Source organism: Mauremys reevesii, linkage group 5, assembly GCF_016161935.1.
Source record: "Mauremys reevesii isolate NIE-2019 linkage group 5, ASM1616193v1, whole genome shotgun sequence".
NCBI lineage: Eukaryota > Metazoa > Chordata > Testudines > Geoemydidae > Mauremys > Mauremys reevesii.
Window position 1 is genome coordinate 41913989 of NC_052627.1, and position 26997 is coordinate 41940985.

The following is a 26997-nucleotide window of genomic DNA, read 5'->3' on the forward strand; positions in this document are numbered from 1 at the left end:
TACTGGTGTAAAGGTGCTTATACTCGTATAGCCTACTCCTGAACAGGATGGGGAATAAATTGTACTGTTATAAGACACATGTATACTGGTATAACTGTATCCACACTAGAAGTTGCACTAGTTTATCCAACACTTTTATCCAAGGGGTGTTGGATAAAAAAAAATCACACCCCTTACTAAAATAGTTATACTGGTGCAAAGTCTGTGTAGACCAGGCCTAAGTGACTTGTATTGCAGAGAGGAGAGATTTGAAATGAAGTATTAATTTTATTTTGAGTGATGGTTCCTATTGTATTCCACTGAGGATTATGTGCCATGCACTCGGAGCCGGACCTTTTCAAAGTTGTATTTCTCGGTAGTCTGCACATGTGCTCTTATATTGCCTCGTGGTTTCACCTGAGGCAGTAAAGAGCGGGGAAGACTGACAGCATCTCCAGTTTCTTCTCACTGCCACATGGTCCAAGATGGCGCTTCTGCTGACCTCTCATTTTTAGTGCTGTGTTTTCTAAAAATGAAAATACAAAACCTGTTCATGCTTTTGCTCATAGTTAGGATTTTATTATTTTTTGTTGTTCTTTGTAATTTCTAGCAATTTTTAAAATTAAAGATTTGGGATGCCACTTTGGCTGTTTTTCCCGCCAAACAATCCTCCCCCTCTCCTGCCCCCCAGCTCCCGGGTCTGGGTATTGGATTATTCTGAAGACTCTGGAATTCAAAGTCTGTTCTTTCTGCTCTCGCTTATTTTCCATCAGCCATGAACACCAGTGCTGCTTGTACTCTTTGGGAGAAGCCCACATTGCCTCCAGATGCAGCATGTGTCTTTCTTTCCCTGCCTGTACATGCAAAGGCTGAGCTCTCTGCCTCAAGAAGCACCTCATGGAGGTAGCCAAGGGGCTGAAGTTGGATCTTGACTGGGGAACCCTCCCCTCCCCTTGCCTCGTACATTGGCCTGAGCAATCTAAGAACGCTTGCCCTACTGGGAGCCTCTGTCTGGATGTGCTGGTACCAATCCTACAGACCCCATGTCGGGGACAAGCCATGAATCACGGAAGCCATGCTCGTAAGCATGGCAGTAAGTCTTCCTCTAAATCCAAGAAGGATGCGACATTGTCCACAAGTTCTGGCCGTGGAGTAGCTACGCACGCCAAGTCATACAAGAGTGATAAGAGGCTGCACCGCCAACGGATCCGCTGATCCCAGTGCTGGATCCGTGTACTCCTCCTGCTTCAGCTCCACTGGCATCCTGTGAATTGTTAGTCCTGAGACAGGTGCCTTTACCAGTTCCAGTCCCATTAATAGACTGGATACCATTGACTTTAGGGAGACTCGGAAATGCTCCCAGCCCTCATGAACTGTTTGCCTGGGAAGGAGCGAGGTCTCTGTGTTCTGGTGCACTCACCTCTGTAGAGGGCTCCATCTCCCGCATTACATCCACCTTCTGCTGGCCATATCTTTCTAATGCATCCCGTTCTGATGGCTTTGTCAGCATTGCCATTCTCACAAGACTCCAACTCCTTTGAATCTGAGGACCTGGACATTCGGCACAGTCCACCGCTTCTGTTCTGGAAACAGTCTACCAGAGAGTTCCGATGACTCTGTGGCATTTTCCTCTCTTGCCTTACCCAAGAAGCTGATATCTGGCTCCTTGGGCACAAGTCCAATAGCAGCAGGATCAACCGGGTCGGCCATTTTGGAGCTCATGGACACAATATTCGCCTTTTGGAATAGTCTCATTTGGCTCTGGAGAACTCTCCTGCTTCACCGCTCCACCCTCCATCAGATAGCCATTTGAAAATGGGGTTAGATGATGTGCCGATCAGCCTGGCTCTGATGGTACTGGCGGATCTGGAGAGATTCCTTTTGTCATCTCCAGAGCCAGGCTGATCGGCACATCATCTAACCCCATTTTCAAATGGCTATCATCAGTTTCAATAACTAAGGCTGTAAGTCTGTCTAGGAGGTCATGGAAGTCACTGATTCTCTGACTTTCTGTGACTTCTGCAGCAGCTGGTGCTGTCTCTTGGGCTGCCTGAGCCAGGCAGCCCTTGGGCCAGCAGCAGCAGTTTGGATGTGTGGAAGGGGGCTCAGGGCTAGGGGCAGGGGGTTGGGGAGGCACTTACCTTGGGGTGTGAGGCTCTCTGGCTCCCACTGGCATGGCCCCCCTACAGCTCATAGACAGTGGAGGGGTTGTGGGGGTGAGGGGGTCCTTCGCGCTGCCTGTGCCTGCAGCTCCCATTGGCTGCAGTTCCTGGCCAATGGGAGCTGCAGCAGCCGGTACTTGTGGCGGGAGCAGCGGAGCTCCTGCCCTGGCCCCTGTGCCGCCTAGGAGCTGCAGGGAGCCGGGTAGGAAGCCCCTGCCAACCCCCCATCCCTAACGTGGGTCCCAGGCCACCTCCCCCAGCACCCGTGGCGGCCCCCTGCCCAAGTTTTAGTCATGGTGGGTATTTTTAGTAAAAGTCAAGGACAGGTGAATTTTTGTTTATGGCCTGTGACCTGTCCATGACTTTTTTTACTAAAAAATACCCATGACTAAAATGTAGCGTTATCAATAACTCCTATGGAGAATAGCCAGTGCTCTTGAGATCCCACTGAAAGAGGTACAAAACAGTCAGCACCAGTTACTAGACATTCTGCATGCATTAGCAGCAGCAAAGGTGGCCTTATCAATCAACAGTGCCGTTCTTCAACTGGGACGCATTGTTTGGCATACCCCCGCCATATGTGCACTGACCCTGAAAGGGGCTGAGAAAAGGTACTACGTCCCCCCAAAACGGTCAGAATTTTTATTTTCACATCCTTCACCTAACTCCTTGGAAATACAAGCTTCCTTGGAGCAGACCAAACAATGCCACCCATGCTCCATCCCAGCAGACAGGAGAGTAAGAGACTGGACCTCATAAGTCGAAAGATCTCCACAGCTAAACTACAGTTCCAAATCTCTAACTGCTTGGCACTGATGGCCAAGTATGATTTTTATAAACTATGGCCTGCTGGAAGAATTTGCAGATAAGCTACCTCAGCAGGATTGTAGTCGATTCCAAGCAATTTTACAGGAAGGCCAGTGGGTTGCCAGGTCCATACTTCAGGCAGCAGTTGAGTCAGCAGACTCATCCGTGTGTGTATTGGTGATTGGAATTGTCATGAGGAGGGAATCCTGGTTACACTCCTCAGGTTTCCCTAGAGAGGTGCAGAACACAATCCCTTTGACAAATCACACCTCTTCAACCAGAAAACTGATGATTCCTTACACTCACTAAAAGACTCTAGAGCCATCTTATGATCCTTGGGCATATGTATACCAGCACCAAAGAGAAAATGTTATTGCCCACCTCCAGCCCAATGCTGTAAAACTCCACACTTCTACCACAAGCAGACCTATGAACCTCCTCAGAAGTGCCCTAAGGTACAAAGAGCTGCCTGCCTGTTCTGGCAACACAGACCTCTGCACAACACACTCAGTCATCATGAAAGCACTATTTCTTAATGCACCTAGAGAGCTGTCAATCACTCTGTACACCAGCGCTCCTACCCTCCACCTTTCTTGGGGGGTAATCTCAAACTCTTTCTACCAGCTTGGAGATCTATAACAATGGACAAGTGAGTCTTGGTCATGGTTTGAAGCATCTGCGCCAGAGAGTTTGACAATGCCTGCTCCATATCTCCTGCCCTGAACCCCTTCAGATATCCCTCTCATGACAATATTCTTACCCTAGAGATGGAGTCTCTCCTCCATACAGGAGCAGTGGAGCCAGTCCTTGCAGCCTTTCAAGGCACAGGGTTCTATTCCAACTATTTCCTGGTACCCAAGAAAAAAGGGGAAAGGAGACATGGGTCTCTGACACCTCAACTGTGCGATTCACAAGCCAGAATTCTGTGTGGTCACACTTGTGGCCATCATTCCCGCATTAGAAAAAGGCATATGGTTAATGGCTCTCAACATGCAAGATGTCTACTTCCATATGCACATACATCCGACACACAGAAAGTTCCTGGGTTTCAAAGTGGGGCATTGACATTTCCAGTACAGGGTTCTCCCATTCGGACTTACCTCCTCCCCATGACTTTTTACAAAGGTTTTCTCTGTGGTAGCGGCTCACCTTCAACATCGGGGAATCCTTGTCTTCCCATACCTGGATAAGTGGCTGCTGGCAGCATGGGTCAAAGAGGGAGCTCAAGTGTCGATGTCCCAGCTTCTTCTACTCCTCTCCTCCCTAGGAGTGAGCATCAACATCAAAAAATCAACTTTGCATCCTACTCAGTCCCTGGAATTCATAGGAACTTCGATCGTCGCAACCTCTGCATGAGCTTCTCTGCCACACAACAGATTACAGAGCCTACTGCACCAAATAGTTCTGATAACCTCCAACCTTTTGGTCTGGGCCAGGACCCTGCCTCTCCATCCTAGGGCACATGGCGGCATGCACATGCGTCATGCCTTTCACCTGCCTGCACCTTCACTGTCTACAGCTATGGCTGCAAAGGGTCTATTCTCCAGTGTACCAACCCACGGACACCATGCTTAATGTTCTGCAGGTCATCTCTTCTCTTTGGTGGTGGGCAAACCCGCTACACGTCTGCTCTAGGATGCCCTTCCTCCCATCCTTGCCGACTGTGACAGTCATAATAGACGCATCACTCTCAGACTGGGGTGCTCACTTTGGAGTCCACAAGGCACCTGGACCACGCAAGAGGCCAGGATGAACATAAACATACTGAAAGTTCTGGCAGTATGCTAGGCATGCCATATGTTCTTACCAGATATCCACTATTGCCACGTCCCCCTCATGTCCAATAACACCACCACACTATACTCCATAAACAAAGGGGCACGTGGTCCCCACACTGTGTATGGAGGCAATTAACCTCTGGGAATGGTGCATTACACATCATATCCTTTTGTCAGCAGCCTACTTGCCTGGTACCCACAATATGATCACAGATTCTCTCAGCAGGAACTTTGCAACCGACCATGAATGGGAATTGCACATCACGATAATTGCGGACATCTTTGGTCACTGGGGTACACCAATCAGAGATCTCTTTGCATCACCAAGAGCACCCAATATTGCCACAGGGGAGGACTTGGTGCCCAGTTATTGGGTGATGCTCTGGTTGTCGATTGGTCAGACTGGGCGAACTATGGCTCCCTTTCTCCACCCCCACTGCAAGTCCCCTACAAACTCCAGCGGAAGAGCACAACAGCCATTGTGATTGCTCTATTCTGGCCTTGCCAATTCTGGTTCCCTCTTTTTCTCTGCATGTCGAAACAATCTCCACTTCCGCTCCAGACATTTCCCGAAATGCTGACACAACAAAACAGAAGACTCAGGCACCCACATCCATGGACACTATACCTGATGGCATGATTTTTTGATGGACACTTGTATTAGCACGAGAATGCTCGTTGGCAGTGCAAGACGTTCTCTCTGGTAGCTTAAAGGACTCCATGAGGCGATTCTATCAGGCCAAATTGGCATGTTTCACCTCCTGGGCCTAACAGCGAAGTCTTGCCCTTGAAGCTGTGGGCATCCTCATGCTCTTAGACTATTTCCTCTATCTGAAAACCTCGGGACTCACTCTCAGCTCTATCAGAATGCATACAAATACCATTAGTGCTCTCCATTCTCCGGTGGCAGGACATTTGACTTTTACCCACCCAATTCTGGAAGGGCCTTTTCTGTAAATATCCGCCCATTCAGCCTGTCACTTCCCAATGGGACCTCAACCTAGTCCTTACCTCTTTAATGAACTCTTCCTTTGAACCACTGGCGTCCTGCCCCTTCTCTCTCCTCTCTCTGAATGGCTTTCCTTGTTGCCATTACCTCAGTGAGGCGGGGTTGGTGACCTGGGAGCCATTATGGCAAACCCTCCTCCCTCTTTCACCTCCTCCTATGTAGACAAGTAAGCGTGCCTATATTTTCATACTTGCTGGGCCATTTCTACTTTGAACTGCAAATAAGCTACCATGTATTGAATATTTAGTTTTCAGTATTGGTTATTCAACACCAAGTTCTGGTTTTGGAAGAACCTAAAAAGGTGAGAAGTTATTTTTGGTTTTTATTCTGCTTGAATACTATCTTTTTCCCCTGAAGAAGTGAAACCTTCCCCAGGAAGTCCAAGCCTCACAATTTCAGAAATACTATTCTAGGGACCTCAATTAGGTTCCTGCATGGGGATCTAGTGTAAATGAGCTCAGTGGTTCCATTGTGGTACTCATTATATGAACCACACTCCATAGTTGTTGAACACTGTTCAGTGTGGCACTTCGTGTGATTGTTCCCAGAACTACAATATAAAGATAGAACTGTGTTTTTAGGTCAAGATGGACAGAATTGTATGTGGGAGAATTTGGAACAGTGTCCATCTGGCTCTGCAAGGTTTCCTGACTATCAAAATAATAAAGTTAGATGTGTTAAGGAGACATTTATTACTAGTAAATTTCATATTAATGTCAAGGTAATTAACCCAACACCTTTAGGAGGTAAAATCCTCAAACAGACCATAAAATACTGATTTAAAAAAAAAAAATACTACTTGTCTTTGTTTCAAGGATTCCCTATTCGAGATGATGTTCTTGCTTTTAAAAACTTCTTAAAGCACCCACATCATAACTGCGATACAAGCTTATCTCCTGTTTTAACATGCATGAAGCGGTTTTCTCTTTTGTGACATTAATCTCCCAAAATCTAATCCTGATCATATTTCAAATGCAAGAATGTTTCTTTTTTTTAATGAAAATGATTGGAGGGTTTTGTGTTGGTGAGAACAGAATATTAATCAAACAAAGCCTACATGGAAACTGTTGTCTATCCTGAGGCTGAATAAACACCACTTCATGGATATTTGAGCAGTGAACAGTGTCCTGGAACTGGCTGGATTGATGCTTTGAGGATGGATAGCAACCTCAAAATGTTTTGCTCATTGGAATGGCTTTGATACCACTCCTTCTCATTCCCTGAAAACTGCTTTCTCCAAATCCTTTGCTTATGTTGAAATTCCTCAGGAAACTGGTCAGAAGGAGTATGTTCTGTTTCTCCACCTACCATGATGTGGAAGATTATCCTTCATAGAACAGAACATAACTATTTATAGAGTAAGTCAGTAAACTCTAACAGTTGTTAACAAAACCTTGTGGTCAGTGGTCAAAGGCTGCTGGCCAATTTAAAAGAAATGTCATGGACACTGCCTGACATAGGTCAGTGGTCAGGAGACCATGAATCAATGAGTTTTTTTGCAATCTGTGTCAGCCAGGTCTAAAGCAAAGCTGAAATGAATAGAAGACACGTAAGAGCCTTAAGTGACAGCAGAGTTGTTGCAATATAGTCTTCTTAACCATCTTTCAAGAAAAGGGTGAAAACTATCAACAGGTGGCTTTGTTGCTAATGGTCTAATGATTATTTTTTGGAGGGAAACTGACTCTCTCCAACAATGAGGTGTTAACAATCTTAGCTGAGGAAAGACTCAATACTCCTTCACTTGCATTTACAAAGGGTGAGGGGCAAAGTGCCAGCTTGCATGTCAGAGCTAACCCAAGTCCAATTTGTATGCCCAGCTTCTTTAACTTCCGGTCTTTGTGGTATGGATTTCGGAGTGTGACTTTGGCGTGTGGATAAGATTAAGTTTATGCCAGCAAGTCTCCTTTTTTGTGTGTTCTTATTGCTATTCTGGACTCCCCATCACTATGTATAATAGTAGAGTTCCATGTTACTTGTAAGAAAAACACTGCTCATGAATTGTAATTTTGGTGCCATTGTTAAAAGATGAGTTACACAAGCTTTTTGATCAGCTTGCATGTAAATACTCCATAAAGGATGCATAGACTGTTAATGCAAAGAGAGTTCCCTCCTTTGATTTTTCTCTGTCAATTTGTGTTATTGTTTGATAAATAGAAAAATGGGGGGAAAAGTTGAATATTAAAGTATACTAAAAAAACACTAATTCAAGAAATTTCTTCCTCTGTGGAAGAAATGTATTGCTTTGCGTTTGTCTTGATTTTTTTTTTTAATACTTAAACATAATCTTCAAGCACATGAAATGCTATTGTACAGCACAGTTCAGAGGTAGCAATTTTTGTTTTTAATTGCCTTTTTTCCCAGTCAGAGACATGAAAAGGAATACTCTGACAATTTGATATTGTCTGTAATTTTGATGCATACTATAATATAATCCAGTAATCCCTCTGATGTCAGTAGCCCTCTTGGCTTCAATGAGACTGCTGATGTGAATGAAGATTATTTCTGTGAATGTTTGATGGACTGCGTTCACCGCTCCAAGGAAAAAATTATGGAAAAGAAATCTCTAGTTCTGGATAGAATCTGATTAGGTTTTTCAGTGTATCGGCTTGGTTTAAACAAAAAAGCAGGCCAGAAAGAGAAAACTGCCTTTCTAGTTATTTAAGGACTTCTTGGACCCACATTATCAGAATCCTCATCTGCAAATGATCATGATGGATAGCTGAGGCCCAGAGCAGCTAGATACTGTCTCCTTGAGCTACAAGCCTGTTCCGCACAGACTGCTGCATAAGAACATAAGAATGGCCATACCGGGTCAGACCAAAGGTCCATCTAGCCCAGTATCTGTCTACCGACAGTGGCCAATGCCAGGTGCCCCAGAGGGAGTGAACCTAACAGGCAATGATCAAGTGATCTCTCTCCTGCCATCCATCTCCATCCTCTGCCGAACAGAGGCTAGGGACACCATTCTTACCCATCCTAGCATGCTTCTTTTTCTTGGCATTTATAATGAATAGGGGAAGGCTCGTTTTTGTTCTGTGTTTTTCTTCTCTGGGATAGAGGAATCCTGAGCTCTTCATCGGCTATGTGACTGGGAAATTTTGAGACTGCTGAATACCTTCATGAAAATATAATTTTCGAAATGGTTGAAATCCTGCAAAACATTCAGGTGACATTTTGACTTGTGCCTATCACAGCAATCATTTAAAGGGAATTGAATTGGGGAAGCATTATTTCTATTCCCTGCTGGCATGGCACATGCTACTCTCCCACCAAGATTTTGTGTTAACATAGTTAGACCTCTCTGTATGACACATTAAGCCTAAGTATGCATTCATCTCACCTTCTACTTTGTGTCATGAACTATTTTCAGAAATTGCACTACCAGAAACTGTTTGTTTTTATTTTTTTTAATTTGTCACATAAACAGTATATTGCTTCTGTTTTAAGGCAGTCTGTACCTCTCTCCATACGCATGCAGTAATTCCCACTGATCTTTTAGAATGGAACCAACTACAATGTATGTTCAGTTCAGTAGATGCTATCACAAGCCTGGAAGTGAGAGTGGAGAAGATTGGAAGAGCGTCACATGTTCTATTTTATAGTAGTAAACCCATCTTATATTGATGTATGTACTAATTCCAGACTGTTCCACTCAGAGAAAGAATGTAACAGCTGCACCATTACTGCAAATATATAAAAACATGTCTTTCAGTACAAATTAATGCTAGAAAGACTATTGTTTAAAGCAAGCTGTTCCATATTGCCCTGCCACTGTGCCTCAAGCGTAACCTGAAGGCACTCATAACATCTGGGCATGAGAAGGTAGTTCAGTTTCCACACCCATTGGCTTTTCTGTGGAGAGTTGGGAAGAATGCTATTTGTACTGGCGGAATTGTGATGAGAACACCTGTTCATTAGAAACTGGACTGCAGCCATCATCTTATTTCACACAGGACAGCAAGCAGCCATCAGATGGTCATGACTGTAAGTCATTGTTGACGTAGACCAGATTTAAATCAATGACTTATTACCAATTCCATGAAATGCTTAGTCCCATTAAGAAGTGTTATCTTTAACAATCTGGCTTACAGTAAATAGCAAGACACAGATGGCATTGAGAGTTCTTCCTTGTTGGTTTGTTTTCATAATTGTAAGTATTTGTTTAAAATACAAACATTGACTTTGTGGTCTCAGTTCAATCCCTTGGGGCCAAGACTCCACATTACAAAAAGCACTAGCACATTTGGCAGTTTTAGCAGAGAGGTAAAAGAATGAATAGGCTTGGATTCTGAACTACTTTCTCACCATAATATATGATATAGTATCTCCTGGTTATATTTCAGGTGTGTTAGTGGGGCAGTAGGTGGCAATTTCCTCTTCCTGCTCTGGTTCAGCAAACCACTTAAGCATGTATTTAAAGTTAGTCCCATGCTTAGGAGTTTTGTTAAATAGAGACAGTTAGTTAACACATGCGCAAGTGCTTTTTAAAAAATGCTTCTATTCCTCATAAAAATGAAATGTAGGAATTATGATGCTAAGCCAAAATCTTCACTCAGCTTCTAAATAAGAATAAATGTCACTATAACCTGACCTACAAACACAGTCATCTGTGTACACAGTAATGGGACTAATGAAGGGAAACTTAGTGTTCAGAGGCGACTCTACAAAGGAATAAAACTTTTGCAAGTAGTGATTTAGTGTTTTATGCACAAAATGCTGTGTAAGAAGATATTGATAATGACATATCAGTAAATGAAGTTAGAATGATAATTTTAAAAAACTGTTTTCTTCTCTTTGTGCAGGGACCTGAATTGATGAATAAATATGTTGGTGAATCTGAACGAGCAGTGAGAGAGGTAAGAAGATGCGAGTTGCAAGTCAGGGCCCATTGTGTGTTGTGCTGGATCTGTGCTCATTTTTCAATCTCTTCTATGTTAATAATACATTGTCTGGTTAACCTTAAGCTTTTCCAAAAAACAAAAACAAAAACAAAAAAAACAAAAAACCCCACCCTAACCAAACAAAAAAACCCACGCTCTCTTTGACCAGAGATTTTGAGGAGAAATGAAACTTTTTTGATTTGGGGTTTTTTGTTTGCTTTCTTTGTGTTTTTATTTGCTTTTTGTTTTTAGAAAGTTAGTGGGGTGTGTCAAAATCAGGCTTACAGTGAAAGTTGCTATTGTATTGTATGATGTAACTTAGCTCCAAAGTAAGTCCACTTTTAAAAAACGGCCACAAGATGTTATTCTTGGCCTGTTAGCTTTTGGAGTTAGAACAGGGTGTCTGAATGCATGAGTTTTGTCCAGCAATTCCCCCACACCCCAGTAAACTATTTTATTGTTGTTTCTGTAGATCTTCAGGAAAGCCAGAGCTGTGTCACCTTCCATTCTTTTCTTTGATGAAATAGATGCCTTGGCAGTTGAAAGAGGGAGGTAAGGAATACTTTTACAAAAATATTCAACTTCATTTCTGTTCTGATAAGTGACTTTAGAAATGGATTTGTTGAGATCCCAGGTTTGTCTTTCTATAATTCCATATCATATGTATGTGTACCCTTTTCAAGTAAAACGAGTTCTTTCATCACTGCCAGTCCAACATACTCAACTTGGCATCTGAAGGCAAGGTGGTGGTTTCTTCCTTTCTCCCATCATTACCAGTAATAAAGGTTCTACAGACCAACTCCATATCCTTCAGTTTCCTTCAATGGCAGGGATCTGGACTACCTGCTGTTTAGTAACAGGTCTTGTCCATTGCTAATCTCTGGGTTCCATTAATTAATTTTATACTGTTGTAATGCAATAGCCCTGAGACAAATAAGGCCTCAGTCCAGCAAAACACTTGAACATATGTCTGAATGTAAGCAGAGGAGTAATTCCATTGAAGTCCAGTTGAAGTGCTTTGTTGAATTGGGGCCTTGATGGAATGATTTCGAAGCATCCTTAATATGTCCTTAATCTGTAAAGTGAAAAAATCCTGTATAGCTGAGCAATAATGCTAACAATATTTTCATAACATCTTTCACTAAACCAAAGAGAGTTCAGAAGTTTGTCCTGGTAAAGAAGGGTAGAAGTTTTCAGTTGGTGTAATTTACTTCCTTATTTCAGTAGAAATGGTATACTTTTTTTAAATGTACCTACTTCCTCTTGTATCAGAGGGGTAGCCGTGTTAGTCTGGTTCTGTAAAAGCAGCAAAGAATCCTGTGGCACCTTATAGACTAACAGACGTTTTGCAGCATGAGCTTTCGTGGGTGAATACCCACTTCTTCGGATGTAACTTCCTCTTATAACTTAAGCTTGTGCAATTAGACTTGCTATGGTTTAAATTTTTTAAAACAATTTATTCTCATTAGTAGCCTGTGTGGTACTTGTTGCATGTTACCTTCTCCTCATTCATAGAAATCCAATCAATTTACTGGGAGATACTTTTTTTTTATGGCCATTCTAGCCCCAAGTGTTGCCAATAAGGCCTAGTTTACACTTAAAACTTAAACCAGCACAGCAATGTTGGTCGGGGAAGAAACACCCATCCCTAGTGACATTAGTATCGACAAAGCCCCCAGAGTAGATGCAGCCATGCTGACAGAAGAGGGTTTCTGTCAGCATAGGTAACATTGTTCAGGGAGGTGGTGTTCCTACACCTGCAGAAAAACTCCTTTCTGTTGGCATAAGCTGTAATCTACTCAAGGGACTCTGCCAGCATAGCTATACTGGCATAGGCTCTCTAGGTAGACATAACCTAAGAGTTTGACTTTGGTGAGAGAAGTAGCAGGCTCTGTATCCATACCAGTTTCTGTAGAGGATACCAGCAAAATGGGAAGACAAGGATAAAAGATGTCAGTGGGACTCTTCATCAGTTTCAATACATTGTTTAGTGTGTGGTGGTAACTTGTGTTGAATACAGCTATAGTCTAAAATCATTTACAAATAAATCCTTATTTTCTCCTGAAATTTCAAAAGTTGGCACATGGTACAAGGCTTCCTCATCAATCTCCCTCTCAATATATCATTTCTGCAACTAGAAAATTTGTAAACTTTCTAGAAATGTTAACAGTATCCTAGTAAATCATTAGAATCACCAACCTGCTTATCACAATAGATGTAGCAAAAATGTGTCTTGGAAGAAAGACAAAATAACAAAACTACCCATTATAGAATTGTTAATGTATTTAATATTTAGAAACTCTACTTCAGCAAGAAGAACCATTTTTTTTGAAGAATAAAGCACAGTAATTTTTTTAACCAGCCTTTTCAGTCTACGCCCTGAGGCTCTGAGGTTTTCTGGATTCTTTTAGGGGGTAAATAACCCAACTTCTCTTACCTGCAGGGGAAAAAATCGCCCTGGGACAGCTTGCTGAAATACGTGTTATGACCTGCTGTAGTCATGTTATATTGGAGACATCTGTTTTTGGAGCTTTAAAAAGAACAGGGTGGGACACACAAATATTTCATTGTCAAATCTGAAGCAGATGGGAGGTAAAATATGTAGCCGAGTTCTCATAAAATTCATCTGAAATTAAACAATGTAGGAAACCAGACAAGGCACTTATTAGAAATAGCCTGTTTTCACAGGCTGATTTTGCACAGTAGGAATTTGCAAATGCATTAGAGATGCTAACAATTTGCAGCCTCTGGAGATCCATTTCCTGTACTATTACTAACCATACTGAAGGAAACACCTGTTTATGTTGTCCCCCTCTTCTCTCAGTGAGTTGAATTGTTTTTCTCTATCTTGGCAGTACAAAGTACTATGATACAATTTTTGTAAGGATTTTTTTCCTCTTTTTAAATTCTGTTTACAAATTGTCTTATTTGTTGACTCCATTTGAACAGAAAATGAGCCAGATCCAAGGAGCTTGGAGGCAGGTAACCTCTTCTGGTGCTGGGAGACATCTCTGTGGCAGAAGTATATCTCCATAAACAGACATAGGAAATCATAAACTGTTAAGGTAGTTTTTTGAACAGTTAAAAATAGACCCCTACCTTGATATAATGCTGTCCTCGGGAGCCAAAAAATCTTACCGCGTTATAGGTGAAACCGCATTATATTGGACTTGCTTTGATCCACCGGAGCACTGGTTTACTGCATTATATCCGAATTTGTGTTATATCGGGTTGCGTTATATCGGGGTAGAGGTGTAGTATCCACAAATGGAATAGTACTTAAGTTTTTTCCAAGTAATCCTCACAATACAACTAATTAGTGTTCTCCCCAATTTATACTTGAGAAAATTCAGGCAGAACGACTGACGTGACTAAGGCCAAAAAGCAAGAAGCACTGTTAGAATCGGGATTAGAATTTAGAAGTTCCTGCCTTCTATCCCTTTGTTGAGACTATTAGACAATGCCTCGCATAATATGATTGCCCAAATTAAGATACATAGTACTGCAGTGTTACTGCATCTCACTGATTTGCACATTGCTATTCCAGAATCCTATAATTTAATACACAATCTAGCATTCTCTCCCTACTGTGGTTCTTGATAATTGTTTAATATTACAGCAGAGTGCTGTAGAATGCTCCTTATTAAGACTGCATTACCTTTACAAAATATACTAATGAACCAAATGCATAGGAAGTAGAGAGAAAAACAAAAAAAAATAGGCACTGGAAGGATTGAGATTGAGTTTTGAATATATATCCATAGGCACATATGAAGGGGAGGAGATAAATCTATAAATACATGAAGGGTGTAAACAACAAGGCTAGGGAGGAATTACTGAGGACATTATAAGGGTTATGAGTAGAATAATTAAATTAAATTAAGAAAGGGAAAACTTCTGCTGAAAAACATTTTTTGACAGTGAGATCTTGTATGCTGTAGAACAGTCACATGGGAAAGTAGTGGCAGGTTATTTCTTGGCACATTTTAAACAAAACTGGAGAAACCACAAATTTATGTACAACAAGGGCGCTGGCAGAGAGAAGGACTAGATGATATAATAGATGTTTTCCATCATTCCATGGTTCTGACTAACTCTAAGTTCCATTAGCTAGTTATGTTTTTCTCTAACTTCTGTAAAATGGTGTTATGACTGTTTGCAGAAAAGACTGCGACGTTAAGGTCAGGAACACATTACTGGTCCAGATACAACAGTGAGCAAGGAATGTTTGGTTCCATTAATCCTTTCCCCTTTCAAAGCTTAAAACTCTTAACAAAGTGCGTAGCTGCAGAGAATTATGGGTCCTTGTTATTCCTTGGTATCCGGACTATGTAAAACCTAATTCTTCTGGCCATTAGAGATTGCCAACAGGAAATGGCTTGGTAATCAGACTTGAAAGTGATGAATGAACATGGCTCTGTGTAAATGCAGCACAGACACTCTGTTTGCTGAATTTAAGAAATCTATGTTCTTTGGAAATGGATTATTGTTCGTGTGTGTAAAATTTTAGGATTTTTGGGCAATAGACTTATTTTGTACCTTTTCTTGCTTTTCTGAAGCAAGAAAACTTTCCCCCCTTAGGTGCAAAATCTTGTAACATAAGACATAAAGCATTGTAGGCTGGAGTGAAAGACACTGTTGAATTCCTTAAAAAAAAATAAATCAATGCTGTGCATTATAAAATCAAAGTCTAAGATAGTTATTAGGCTAGCAGTTTTATTTGGGCAGGGGCGGGGTGATGAGGAGAAGGAGACCTCGGTACTTCCTAAATAGCAGCCCATCCAAGGAGTAATATAGCAATGATATTTGGGGGGACATGTTTTTTTCCCCCTCTCCTCTGTGCATAAACTACATTAAAATGACTAAACCATGGTGGGAAGATAAATCTATAAATTTATAAGCCACAGTTTTCAAACCTATATATTTCAATGGGAGCTTGGGTTGCTCAGCATCTATAAAACCACGCACTATTGAAATGCCAAAATATGGGTTTAGAATCCTAAATTTAGGCATCCAGGTTTGAAGGAATTCCTGGAGGAATAGAATCTTCTGTTTACAGTGTGTGGCATCTCTGGTTTAATAACCAGGGCTGTGTAAATCTTCTGTCTTTAAACCAAAATTGGCTGTCTTTCTGAAAGACATGCTTTAGCACAAACAAAAATGATTGGGCTTGCAGAAGTCCCTGGGTGAAATCTATGGCCTGTATTATGCAAGAGGTCAGCTCAAAACGCTACTTTCTGGCCTTAAAATGCGTGAGCTGGATGTGCGCAGGGCAAAGTGCCCTAAAATAGGTAAAAGGTTCCCAGCAGAGAAGTCTTCCTGTGTAGGGTGAATGTCCACTAGCACACAGTTGCTGGAGATGGCACAGACCCCCTCATCTGCCCCCATGTCACATTACTGGCGTAAAAGGATGGGAGGAAGCCTGGTAGTGGAGGGGAGAGGAGGTGTGGAAGAGCAGAGCTCAACTACACTTGAACCTCTGCTGTTGTAAGGGATGTTCTGCCAGCAGTGTAAGTTGCAGCAGGACCTCTCTTGCTTTAGCTTACCCTGGGACTGGGTAGCCCTGAATCGGGAGAACCTCAACTGATTCACTGCCACTGCCATTCTCCAGCACATCTGAGCTGCATTCGGATGCTGTGGAAAATCAGGGCCTTTGAATTTCTGGCTGTTAGCTTCAATTTAGAAAGAGTGGCTGGAGAAATAGGTTGGCTCCTCTGAACCAGATTTCTAGCAGAAGGAAGGTTCCAGGCCTAATGAGGATTTGTAAAGGGCTAAAGTTTTTTTTTTTTTTTTTTAACAACTTCAGAAAACAGGCCAAGAGTTTACTTTGGAATAGCAATATTTACAAGCTGCACTATCCACATGCTGTTTAAATTTTAATGAATGTCTGACACCTCTGTGTACTCAGTAAAGTTAACTGCTAAAGGCTCTTGTCTAGCATAAATACTCTATCATATATGCCATGTCTTAAATAGTTTTAAATACTCTATCTGTAAATTTCACTTCTAATTTTAGCAGACTGCATATTTTTAATTCTGTAATTTGAGCTCCCCTTTCTCTTGAAGGCAGTAGGAGTATTTTTGACATGAGTGGATTGGACTCCTAGGCCCTGACCCGATAATCATTTAGCCCATGAGTAGTTTAACTGACTTCAGTGGGACTACTCGCATGTGAAAGTTAAGCATGTGCTTTAGTGCTTGCAGGTTCAGGGCCTTAGTTCTTATAAATGTATTTCTTTTGGAAGAAAAAGGAGGCCTAATTGTATTTAGAACCAATTAAATATTTTAGGCTTAGTTTATAATCCAGCTGGAAGTACATTGGCATTGTATTTAAATATTGATATAATGCATGGCTCTAAAAGTGAAATCCAGACTCGTTATTCACATTCTAGTCTGTAGTACTTCCAGATTAAACTTTAGTTGCTTCCATGGTAGACATGATTGATTACAGTTTTCAACTTGATTAACTTTCAGGAATGCACAGAAGGAGAAATGCTGAGGAAACGGAATGAAAGGAAATGGAAAATGTACTATGCATCAGGTTTCTTCTTTTAAGACAGCTGCAGTGCAGACAGAATAACAGAATTCTAAGTGTTAGCATCTTCCTGTTGTGCCTAGGCATTTGCAGCACAGATGGGAGAACAAGGTTTATAGCCTCCCCTCAGTACACATGCAACTACTGTCATGAGTAGTCAAGGAGATATAAATGGTCTGGGTAATATCTTTTGGCCAATCACCTAAATAATTATGAATTCAATGTGTATGTGTTTGGGGTTGATCCGTTGGAGGGAGGTCTGTGGGTATCCTCCTGCAGGAAATTCTAACTATTTGATGTAGTTGGGATCATTTCAAAGGCAAAAACTTTGCTCTGCAGGAATCAGCTATTGCCTTTGTGTATACAGCTCCAAAGTAATTCTTAAAAAGGATAGTTTCTGTAAGTGTGCATGTGTATATAGTGCTATGTACACAGAGACATAATGGGTTTCATATTTTAATGTAACTTTTAGAATTAAACTTTTTTCTGTACATGGTGTTCTTTCCCTTACCTTTCCCTCAGTCTTTCTTGTATTCCCTGGCAATTCTCCTCCTCCCTGTTCCTAATCTCCCTTTCCTTCCTCATGCTGTCACGTTACTTTCCCTTTCTGATCTGTTCTCTGTCCTTCCCTTTTCTTTTTCTGCCCTCAGCCCCTTAGAATGAATGTTTTGTCTCTTCTCATGTACTTTCTCCTTCTCCCCAAACATATCATCTTGACCCATACCCACTCCTCTTTCACATGCATATATTTCCACTAAGCACCACCTCACTTCACTAGCTTTCTTCCCAATCACACACCACTGCAATCCACTCTTTTCCTCATACCACACTTGGTGAACTGCCCCCCTGCCAAGATACAAACACACCCCAATCCAGTCTGTTTTCTCCCTCCCTGCAAAATGCATTTGGTATCTTCCCCCACCACGTTCCCCCCACCAAATCCATGCTGTATATTTCCCTCTGCTCTGCTCCCAGCAAAATCAATCCTGTATATGTCTCTTATTTCTTCACTCATTGTCCTTATAATATCTTTTGTGGTTGAGCTGAGGTGGGGAGAAAGGTCCAGGCAGAGAGAGGAGTGCTGGGAGAAATCTGGTTCCCAGATCTCTCTGGGGCATAGGAAGGCTGTAGGGAGCACGGTCGTCTTCTCCAGGCCAGGGAAACAAGAGGCAAAATTGTTCACAGTCTCTGAGAGCAAGCATAGGCAAGACAGCTTCTGTCCAGGAACAGGAGGACTGACTGACTGCCAGGTGCTCTTTCCACTTTCCCTTCCCCACATTGGGGTGGGGGGTGCAGGAGAGAGTGAGTGATTGCAGGGCTCTTACACTATTTCTCACTAGGAGGAGAATGGATGGAGGGAAGGTTAGCAGCCCATAATGAGAGGGAGCTCTGCCTGCTCGAATATGAGAGCAAACTGAGTCAGTGGAGAACAGCTCACAGGATCCATTCTGTACCAGCTCATTGAGCAGTGTGGGCCTGCGCAGTTGGGAGAACTCTCAGAAATTGAAACACAACATTGAATTAGGGAGAGTGTAACTCTGACTTCCCTTTCCTTGGTAAGTTAAATTCTGAAGAGTAACATGCATTTTTGCAAGGCCTTTTTATTTTTCATGATTGTATCCTTCTACAACCTCGTTTCAAACAGACTCTAATGCATGGTTTCCTTCCTCTTTTCCTGTCTAACTCCTCCAAGTAACTGATGAGAGGTTGGCATAAATGGAGAAGATGCATATGTACACAGACGTTCATGAAGCCAAAAATTTAACCCAAGTCATGGATTACATGACTTGCCCAGATTCTCTCCTTTTGAATGGTCTGCAGTTGTGGGAGGGGGGAGGACAAGGATGCATTACAGTGGGTACTGCCTGAGTATAGTTGAGTGGAAAACATATGGCAAGTAGTGTCCAAACATAGGGTGCAGTGGGTGAGCAGGAGAAGGGTTAGAGTTATGAGCCTCCTTTGTAGCTTTGTGTCATCACCACTACAGCCAAAGCAATTCCCTGCATTGAAGGAAGATTTCTTATTTTGACACTTGCCATACACTATTTTTTGATTGGCCAAAATTTGAAATAGCTTAACTTGCAATTAACTTTACAAACTATCATTTATAGGCTTTTCTATAAAGTCCATCACATTAATATATAAACAGTGGTCTGACTTCACTGTTGGCCTAATTGACAAACTTGAGTGTAGTTGTGCCTGCATGTGCCAGATATGAGTTTGGCTCAATATTTCTAAAAGATAATCAGTGTTTCAGTAATAATGACACACGTTTTTGCTGTCCATCTGCTTTGTGGGATACCTGGTCTGCTGTGTGTGTGTGTCGGGATCACTTAACATCTCTGTAGCACAGTTTCCCCATTTTTAAAATGGTAGTAATGTTTACTTGAAGGGATAATGAATGGATACATGTAAATTATGTTGAAATCCTTGAATGAAAGGTGCTACAGGAAACAGAAGTGTCAGTTATAACCATACTGTGTTGCTTGCATGAATGTGATGACCTATGTGCGCAAGGCCAGTCATTTTACTCAAGATCTAGAGATGTTTCTTGAAGTCGTATCAGTGTTTAAGAAAAAAGGCTCAACTGTAAAATAAGGGTCTTATCCATTTTAAAAGCCATTTTTCTTGGCAAATACCTTCATTTTCATTGTGAAAAATTACTGTTCTCTGGGAAGATATTGCCATTATTATTTATTTATTATTAGCTGCTAATGCTATTGGAGTAGAATTTTCTTTTAATCCTGTGGAAAACATGGAACTGCCAAAGCCATATTTCATCAAAATTTGTGAGGGAAGGAAATAAAACAGTGTGACAGTTAATTACGATCATGGCAGTTGGACTGAAAAGACTGACTTGGCAGGTGCTTCTTGCTGACAGTTTACCCCTACAAAGCCCTGACAGAAATGTCAGACTCAATAAAATCTTTCAGACTATGTGAGTGGAGTGATTTTTGTGTGGGAGTGTTCTGGCAGGGGGCTTTGGTATTTCAGGAACCCTTTACTTATAGAGAAGTTCAGAATCCTGATCTGCTTGAGCAGATATAAATTTTTTGATACCATCTATTTTGTTATGTCAATGAGTTTTACATTTGTTTCAATGTTAAATTATTTCCTTTACAGTTCCTGGAAATGACAGAATCTCAAATTACTACTTTTACTGGAAGATTTTTAAAGCTCATACCTTTCGATTTTTATTATAACTTTTTTGGTTCAAACAAACAAACAAACAAAAAAAAACAACTAGACCTGTATGTAGGTCTTGTCTAATATTATATGGTACATACAATGGGCCACATTGTCTCCCTCCCACCTCCACCATGAAAAACCGTGGGAAACTTTTCCCATAGAAATCTCAGTGATGATTCCCATGTAGAGATTACTCCTCAACATGCTATTGGGTGGAGGGGTTCATATGGTGAAGCTGTGGGGTCTGTCCCCTAACCTGGTTATCTCCATGAGTTCAGGGTCATCTGTGCTGAGATGCTACCCTTGCCCATGGCAGCCCTCTCCAACTTCTCCCTGGCTTCCCAGCAGTGCAGTCCCAGTGGATCTACCTGAGAGTGACCAAAGCATTACATTCTCCTTGAAATCCATCATGGTCAGTGTTCAAAACCTGGCATGGTCAGCTCACCAGTTGATACTTCACAGGTAGATAAGTTGAATTCCGTGTTTTACTGTGAGACTTTAGTGCCCTGCTTGCTCTGCATAAACATTAAGTTCCATGGTACATCTTGTCAGAGTAGTGGGTTCTCCTGGAGTGCCCTTACACTGTTCTGCAATATCCCGGGTGTCCATTGGGTTGCCACCCTCCTCTCCTTCCAAAAGGCTGACTTTGTGATGCTCCGTACTCATTTGGCCAAACCCTGCTCAGTTTACCCCTATTATCTTCAGTAGGACTATTCATGTGAACAAAGCGAGAAGGATTAGGCCCATGGTTTGTGAATTCAGATTAGTCTCTTAAACCTCATTATCTTCAGTAGGACTGTTCATGTGAGTAAAGTGAGAAGGATTAGACCCATGGTTTGTGAATTCAGATTAGTCTCTTAAACCTCATTTGATTTGTCAGAGAGGTGTCATCTGTGGGTCTGAACACAGATCCAAGACCAGGAACTGCTGACTTCTAATCTCCTTTCTGACACAGACACTTAAATTCTCCCACCACCTGTAAAATGGGCACAGAAATATGTATCTACCTCATGGGTTTTATTATGAGGGTTAATTTGTTAATGTTTGTATGGAATTCTTATAAATGCTAGGTGGTGGTATTTATTTTGCTACTACTTAACCATTGTTTTTTTTCTTTTCGGATTTACTTTTTTGTCACGTGAGTGGTGTTATGCTTTCTATTATCAGTCTACTGCACATATAATTTACTGTGACCCTAAATCTGTTTTCTTTGAAGTCAGTTGCAGCACTGTCTTCTGTCGGAGCAGCATTGGCCCTTAGTATGCAGAATAGTAAGCAGTCATTGTTCAGTCATTTTTCTGGAAAGTCGAACAGCAGAGTCGCTGTTGCTGAAATCAGTTAAGCATGATATAGTCCTCTTACTGATTTTTAAAAAAATGTAGTAGAGTTTGGCCTTCAAGTTATGTGGCAACTTCAGGATACTGTATTTAAACCAGATAAGAGGACACAGGAACTTCATCATTCTTACAGGTATCTTCTTTAGGTGCTTTAAAGCATGATTTTGAGGGAATAAGTAGGTTCTTGGGTTGATTTTTAAGCAGTTAATCCAAAAGACACTGGTGAAGCTTTCTTTTGATTTCTTAGAATTTACTTTCATTGAGCAATCCTTGTCTTCCGCCTTCTTATCTACTACATTACAGTCCTGATTCTGCAACTTGACTTTGTTCAGGGCTCCTGCACCAAGCCCCATTGAAGTCGACAGAGTTCTGTGCAGGCAAACTGCTGAACCTGATCAATTTCAGGATCAGGGCTTCAATAAGTTTGAGTCAAAATGATACATGCTGTATTCTGCAAAACTACTCATTTTTACATCAATCCTGCAAACACTTCTAGGACTAAGGGTCTGTCTGTGTTTTCATTATGAATGCTTGTTTACAAATTTTCATTCATGAGCTGAATCTTTAACATCTCATTTTGGAGGGATATTGCTTTTTAAATTTAAAAAAATCTGTTCAGCTTTAAGTTTAAGAAGTGAAAAAATAAATAGATGATTATCTCAAAAATGGCTTCCTTTTTTTAAAAACTAGTTATTTAGCCTTGGAAGTGAATGTCTATTTATTTGAGAAGGAGATAAATAATAAGCATATCACGTACACGTTATAATGCCATATGTACATGGTGCTGTACAATGGGCTAGATGTGCCAAACAAGTACAGCCTGCAATGTCTTGGCAGTGGTGGTGGTGGGGAAATGTTGGTGTCAGCAACCTTCTTTTTCCCCAAAGGTAGTGCTTATAAATATAACAGGGATGTTAAATTTATTTTAAACCATGGTTTTGGGCATCACCTGCACATACCCTATCACATAGAGTAAACTCCTCAGCTTGAAGTTCACTTCACTTATCTGATGCTGGGTATGGAGCCCTACCATCCCAAATGCATTTCTTTCCTTCCCACCTTCACCCAAGCAGCCACTCCTACAGCTCTTTCTTTGGGCATCTGTGCAAAGATGGCCACATGCAACACCCATTGAAATCAGACTCCCACTAATTTAAACGGGCATTGGATGAGACTCCAGGAGCTGGGAGGAGGAAGGTGAACGGAGGTTAACCCCTTGTTTGTCATGGTACCAGTAGTGCCAGTGCACCCTGTCACAGAATCCCATATGTTGAGCAGCATATGTGCTGCTTTGGTTGTCAATCAGATAGCAGTGGTTAATTTTAAGACCTTGATGCAATATAAAATACATCTATATTCTAGGAATCTCTCACTTCAGAATGTACATGGGAAATGGATTTTTCACTACTATTGAGGCCTAGAGTCTGTCTGTCTTACACTAAATAGTGCCATTAATATATAAATACACCTCTACCCCGCTATAACGCGACCCGATATAACACAGGTTCACATATAGCGCGGTAGCAGCGGGGCTCCAGCGGCGCTTTAAAAGGTCCGGGGCTCCGGCTGCTGTGGGGAGCCCCGGGCCCTTTAAATCCCACTGGAGCCCTGCCACCGCTATCCCGTGGCTGTGGCAGCGGGGCTCCACCAGCGATTTAAAGGGCCTGGGGCTCCCCGCAGCGGCTGGAGCCCGGAGCTCTTTAAATCACCGCCGGAGCCCTGCTGCCTCTACCCTGATATAACGGGGTTTCAGCTATAATGCGGTAGGGATTTTTGGCTCTCCACGACTGCGTTATAGGGGGGTAGAGGTGTAGTTTCACCTGGCATACTTTGGAATTCATGTTATGAGTAAAGACATGCATATTCATGCTCTCCGAAACCAATGGGCTACCAGCAGAGTTATTTACACTTCAGTGGGAGTAAAGGTGGCAGTATCTGGCTCCAAATTATTTAAAAAAATAAGTGCTATGCTGTAAGAGATTATTGTAAATGTGTAGAAAGTGGGTTAAAGAATTTTTGACGAAAAAATTAATCCATACACAGAAAGAATGACATGCAAACTGATAGTAATGCTTAATACTTAGCTACTGCTTTACATTTTTCAGAGCACTGTACAAACATTAATCCTATTTCATATATTTAAAAAGAACTGTCATTTTATTTTCCCAACATTACAAATGATTTAAAATTCTCAGGCAGTAATGAAGCTGCCAGATTTCTCTTACCCCCTTTTTTAGTTTAGAGTTCTGGGAATTTGTGGTGAGGGTAAGGCATGCGTGCACTCTCTCTCAAACTCTTAATTTTGACTGCCTTCATTCTCAATCAGTTTGTTGACAGGAAATGAGTCTGTACCAGTACGTGCCTTTTGAGGACCGTTTCTGTGTAGCTGTGATGATGAAATCAATGTGTGGAAGTCTGGTGGGGGGGGGGGCAGTCTGCTTGACTGGCCGTTGGTTTTGGCAATGTGTAAGTAGGATTGGAGGGCTAATCATAATTCTTTTTCTGACTGCCGCATGTATCAGAAGTCCAGGCAGCCTTAATGAGCATTGCCTGCATTAATTTGAAACCCTTGCTGGGAAATCATGGGAAAATGGAAAAATGCATACTTGTATGTCACCCTTCAGATTAACGGTTTAAGCAGCATTGGAGCTCCTCGGAGCACACGGTGATGACGCAATTCTGGAGCAGCTGGTGAAGAAATCTCTAGCTATAAATGTATGCCTGTCTGCATTTTTATAGGATATCCTGTTAAGCCAAAAGCGTTTATTTACTGTAGAATACAGGCTAAATATGGTGCGCAATATGACTATCTAGTTCAATGAGTAAATACATGCAAATTCAGGGCAGTTGTCTGTGTATCAGGCATTTTATTTTCAGATATTTTATTAATTTTTTTCAGCCACCTGTCTTTACCATACAATATTTTTCTTCTGCCTGTAGCATATTTCCTATCTGATGCCAAATAATAAGAAAAGACCACATTTCTTCATTGGGATTTGCTATCTTGGGCTGTTGGTCAAGTACCAAATACTTCAGTGGGGCTCTGCATGGATGTAGGAGTTCATGCTGTTGGATTAGTGTACAGCAGGCCTGCACAACTTGTAAAGCGGCGAGGGCCATATTACTCCAAAGAAAACAGCTGAGGGCCAACCGCCCCCGGCCCCGCCGAAACACCCCCCTAGCATTGTCCAGCCTCCTCCCCCCTGAAACACATCCCCTGCCTCAGTACTGCCTGGCCCCATGGAACCCCCCCGCCACACCCTCCCGTGCCACCCGCCCTGCAGAAACAAACCCTCCTTCTCTAGCACCACCACGCTGAAACAGCTGTGGGCCGAAAAGGAAGGTGTGTGGTGGGGGAAAAGATACTTTATTAAGAATTTGTCAATTAAAGCAAACCATTTTTTTAATTATTATTATTATTTTTTTTTAAGAATCATCCCCCCCATGAAATAAGGGGAGGGGAAAAGGGGGACAGTTTGAAGGGATTTTCTGGGGCTATGAACTAAGGGGAGGGGAAAGGAGGGCAGTGTGAAGGTATTGGATGTGACTGTCCAACACACAAACACAGGGGCTGCAGGGAGCTGGGGTGTGGGCGGGGGAGGTCCCTGGACCAGGGAAGGGGGCAGCAGTCAGGGCAGGGCAGGTGACACACACACCCACCCACCCTCCTCCGGGGATTTCCTGGCTGCCCACAGACAGTTCACACACACACCCCCCGATCACTACGGAGGCTGCCCTGGGACCAACCAGCACAGTAGCTGCCCTGCCCCCAACTGACGGGGGGGTTGGAAGGGGTCTCAGCCCAGTCCCCCCCGAGCTGCGGCTCGAGGCCAGGCGCCCCTCCCCTTGCTCAGCACTTACTGGCTCTGCCTCATGCCCAGCGCTTCCCACCTCAGCGGGCCCCAGAAGTGACGCACCCGCTGTACGCCAGGTGGGGGGAGTGGGAGACGGAGACACGTGCGGTTTTGGCCGTTAGGGCGGTTGGAGCGCAGTGCGCACGGGGCTGTGAGGCGCGCATGCGCGCGCACACACGCGCAGGGGGTGAACCCAGCAACCCCACCCCGTCGCTTGCCACATGTTGTGCAGGCCTGGTGTACGGTATTGTGGGAGTGGGGAGAGTATATTCTTAAGCCTTATGTACACATAGTGTGTAGTTTGTAATTTAACTTTTCTTTTCACTCTTTGGAAACATTTGGGGATTTTGCCATCAATGAGATTAATTTAGATGCTGTTCAGTTACTTTCCAATTCCACCCTGTCCATAATTTTTATACTTGGATAAACATTGTCTCCATGCTGAGACTTGCAACATAGATGTTCATATCAGAAGGGATACAATGCGCCCCCCCCCCAAATAAACGCGTATTCCTGCTATTTTTTAAACCCCCAAAATTGGCCCCCTCTCCCAGTGACTTCTGGTTTCAGAGCGTTTTCATGTGCAGTTTTCATTTAGGCCCTGATGTTAGAGACTTTCATGCCTAATTGTATGTCTCTGAGTAAACCCAAGGGTGAGATGTTAAGCCCATGTATAAATCTTTTCAGGTGGGGGTGTGTGTGTTGTTATTAAGATTAGGTTATTTTACAAAAGTGACGCTAATGTATTTTAAAGATCTATTTCCTATGAAGAGTATGTACTAACCTTCTGCAAACAACTGTAGTATTTTATCACATTCCACTCCTTTAAAATTGATAGGGCTGTGATCTCTGGGTATGTTAGAAATGCACTCATTTCACTGGGAAATTTTTAACACTGCTGCAGCACAACAAAAAAGCTGACTAACAAACAAAGTCCCTTCTCTAATATTTCGTAACAATCCCCTTGGCTCACCCCATTATTGTGTTAGGCAACATTTATTAAACCAGGAAGGAGATGTCTTCCAGATTCTGAATATCAACAATAAGTTAAAAATCTATTATTTTTCCCTTGAAAATTATAGAAACAGCAATAGCAATAACTATTCTGTGAGTTATGATCTCTCTGATTCTAAAGGATTTATCAAGTACTGTTCTCAAATGTATATTGCATCAGCAGTGGTGGTGCATTAGTACGCATGCAGCATAAGGTTGCAAAAAAATAAGGACATGCAGAAATTAAAAGTTTTATTGTATCTTAAAATCTGGTATGATTTTTTTTCATGTTAAATTACAATATGGCCAACAAATATTATTTATTTGTGTGTGTGCACGCACTCACGCAATCTAGTTATTTTAAATATTTTTTTTAAATTGTTGTAATGATAAGGCTCCTTTAGCGATATAAGTGGTGCCGGGGACAAAAGAGATACTTACCAAAGAAAGGAGGATAAAATGAGTGTCACTAGGA

The 26997-nt window shown here is 42.1% G+C and overlaps 1 protein-coding gene and 1 long non-coding RNA gene across 12 annotated transcripts in view; one reads left to right on the forward strand and one right to left on the reverse strand.

Annotated features, from left to right (window-relative positions):
- Positions 1-26997, forward strand: part of SPATA5 (spermatogenesis associated 5) — a 310210-nt gene that overhangs the window by 80194 nt on the left and 203019 nt on the right. For all 11 annotated transcript variants that reach the window (XR_005599628.1, XM_039541985.1, XM_039541984.1 and 8 more), the window contains exons 12-13: positions 10538-10591; positions 11088-11167. Coding sequence is in view for 10 of the 11 variants with exons in the window: in XM_039541985.1 (XP_039397919.1) it covers positions 10538-10591; positions 11088-11167 (134 nt within the window). In the remaining variant the exon portion in view is untranslated. The remainder of the gene's footprint in view (positions 1-10537; positions 10592-11087; positions 11168-26997) is intronic.
- On the reverse strand, positions 333-25645 carry LOC120406848. Its single transcript, XR_005599630.1, has 3 exons — positions 25537-25645; positions 4098-4211; positions 333-505 (listed from the first exon to the last, which is right to left on the reverse strand). It is a non-coding gene; the product is annotated as an uncharacterized LOC120406848 (long non-coding RNA).